At 33.3% G+C, this 2,478-nt stretch overlaps 1 protein-coding gene across 1 annotated transcript; it reads right to left on the bottom strand.

Moving 5' to 3' along the window:
- Positions 1-510: 510 nt before the first annotated feature.
- On the bottom strand, positions 511-1,180 carry LOC122277364. Its single transcript, XM_043087330.1, has one exon. It carries the CDS (start codon positions 1,094-1,096, stop codon positions 692-694), a length of 405 nt encoding a protein of 134 aa, XP_042943264.1. The 5' UTR covers positions 1,097-1,180; the 3' UTR covers positions 511-691.
- Positions 1,181-2,478: the final 1,298 nt, after the last annotated feature.

Here is a 2,478-nt window from a genome sequence, read left to right as displayed (position 1 = left end):
TTGCACATGGCTAGCTGCACCGTTAACTTTCCAACAAAAGTGCAAAGAAAAAGGGAAAAGAAAAACATTTCCCTGCAAATCTCTCTCTCTCTCTCTCTCTCTCTCTCTCTCTGCGTTCAAGGTGCTATTTTAACTTCCTTTTATATAATGCACATGATCAAATCGCCACGGCCAAGAGCCCACTTGCAAATATACAATACCAATTACTGCTTTCTGAGACAGGTCCTACTTGGTCACATCTTATCTTCCGAATCTTTTTTCTCTCGTCCCAAACAAGGTATACCGGAAAGTATCTCCCATATTAATCTCTGAGTTTGAAGTTTGAACGGGCTGTATTTGTTTTCCCATTAATTTAATTTGTCTCAACAGCACAAACATGTTTCTTTCTATATGTATATAGGGAAGTAACCTGCTTGTGCGTCTTATAAATATAGCAAGGACTGTCTTCGGCTAGCTTTCCTCTTTCGTTTTTTGTGATCTATGAGAAGAACTGTACTGAACATCTGAATGTGAGCAAAAATAAAGAAGGATTAAGAAGTAAAAGACTTATACATGTCATTATATGTGAATGTGTATATATATATATTATCCATTTGATCGATACACCTAAAAAGACAAGGTAAAAAAACAAATCTACCAAACGAGAGATCGAAAAGCAAAACAAGTTTGCTTTGTTTTTTAGGGTCAGTTTCTAGTGAGAAGCAGTGGCCAGTACTAGTCTTGGAGAAGGGTTTCTTGGGTTGGCCACAAACCTAGAAGAGAAGGAGCAGAACTGATGGTAATCTTCATCCAACAAGCCTCCACTTCCAGTGGTATCAAAGTTGAGAGAATAGCTCAATGGATCGTATCGGCACTGGAATGAACTGTGTCGACTAGTCGTGGCGCGCAGGCCTCGGCTATGTTTCTTTAGTTTCCTCACCAGTTTGGTTAGACAACAACAATGCGACGGCGAGACATCGGTTGCTAGGCAAGTGCTTGACACGGCGGTGGTACTCATACTGTTGGTGGAGGCAGTGGTGCTGCCAGCTGAAGCACCGCCACTTTTTGTGGTGGCAGTGTTCTTTGGCCACCAAAGGAGACACATTATTTGGGCCATCTCTTTCTCTGTGATGTCTCTCTAGGTCTCTATCTCTCTAGCTAGATGTGTTGGGTGTAAAAGTTTGCGGAAATGAGTGGGACAGTTGGAGGTGCGGAAAGTCTCGAGTTCCTTCGAGTATATATAGAGGAAAAGTGGGTCTTATTTTAAACACTTAATAATTATTTATATATATCTTATATCATTTCTAATTATTTATATATATTAAGAACTATATTCAATCACGATGTCTATTCGTTTTAGCCTATAACTCGGAAGTAACAACATCGATTGAAGATATATATATAATATTGTATGTATATAATATTTTTCTCAAAAAAGTTTCATAGGTCAAGTGGCTTCACGGCGAATACACATATATATTAGTTAGTAAATTACTACAGTCATAAAAAGATATCACAAAAATAAATTTACATATTAATATAAATTCATATGAATTATTAGATCTAATTATAAAATTAATTTTACAATCTAACATATTACTTTGTGTCAATTTATATACTTATATTTCTAAAATTTTTTTAAGATTAAGGTCCTGTTTGAACGATAAATTGAATTAAATTTTTTATAAATAGTAATAAGTTGATATGGTGATGTGAGTTTTATGAAAAATTTAGATGAATTAAATGTATCAAGATAAGTTTATATATATTTATGAAAAATTGAAAAAGATTATGAGTCTCGCATATAAAGAAATATTGAATTGAAAAAATTATGAATTCGAATAAATAAATTTTAATTTGAGATGAATATAGATATTTAAAATTTTAATATTTAAAATTGAACTGAGTTGATTAATTTCAATTAATAAATCTAAATTACAAAAGGGGTTAAAATTTTTTATGCAGTAAACCAGCGAAAGATTAGAAAGGTCAATGTTCCATGCAAGTCCAAATATGTGAACCGTATTGCTATTTTCCAAGACCCCGTTGTGTCATGCACGTGATCATAAAAAGCATACATGGCAATTAATTAATTAAACCTTAAAGTTTTAAGTTATAGGCATCGATCGTATAATGGAAGTGGAAGTATACATAATGGAAATGTATCACCATCACACGTCAGTACGTAAGACCACGAATGATCACGATATGACATTTTCAGTAAGCTAGGGAGTAAAATATATATATATATTTTTTTGTCCTACTTTGTGTCACAGAGTCATGTCATGTGATAAGAGTGATTGCTTCCAAAATAATTAAAAAAATATATATATTCGATTCCTTAATAATTGAAATCGAGAAATTAGGGCTAGCTATGCCAACCACTTTTCAGTTCAAATTCGAAAAGCTTCTATTGTTTTGGCCAAACAAATTCTTTCAGTTGCATTACTTTTTCTTTTTGATTAATAATGCCATATGATATGACAAAATGCCCTTTGC

This window comes from Carya illinoinensis, chromosome 9 (genome assembly GCF_018687715.1).
Source record: "Carya illinoinensis cultivar Pawnee chromosome 9, C.illinoinensisPawnee_v1, whole genome shotgun sequence".
Classification (NCBI taxonomy): domain Eukaryota; kingdom Viridiplantae; phylum Streptophyta; class Magnoliopsida; order Fagales; family Juglandaceae; genus Carya; species Carya illinoinensis.
The sequence above is the reverse complement of the archived record's forward strand: the minus strand, read 5'-3'. Positions and strand labels throughout refer to the sequence as shown.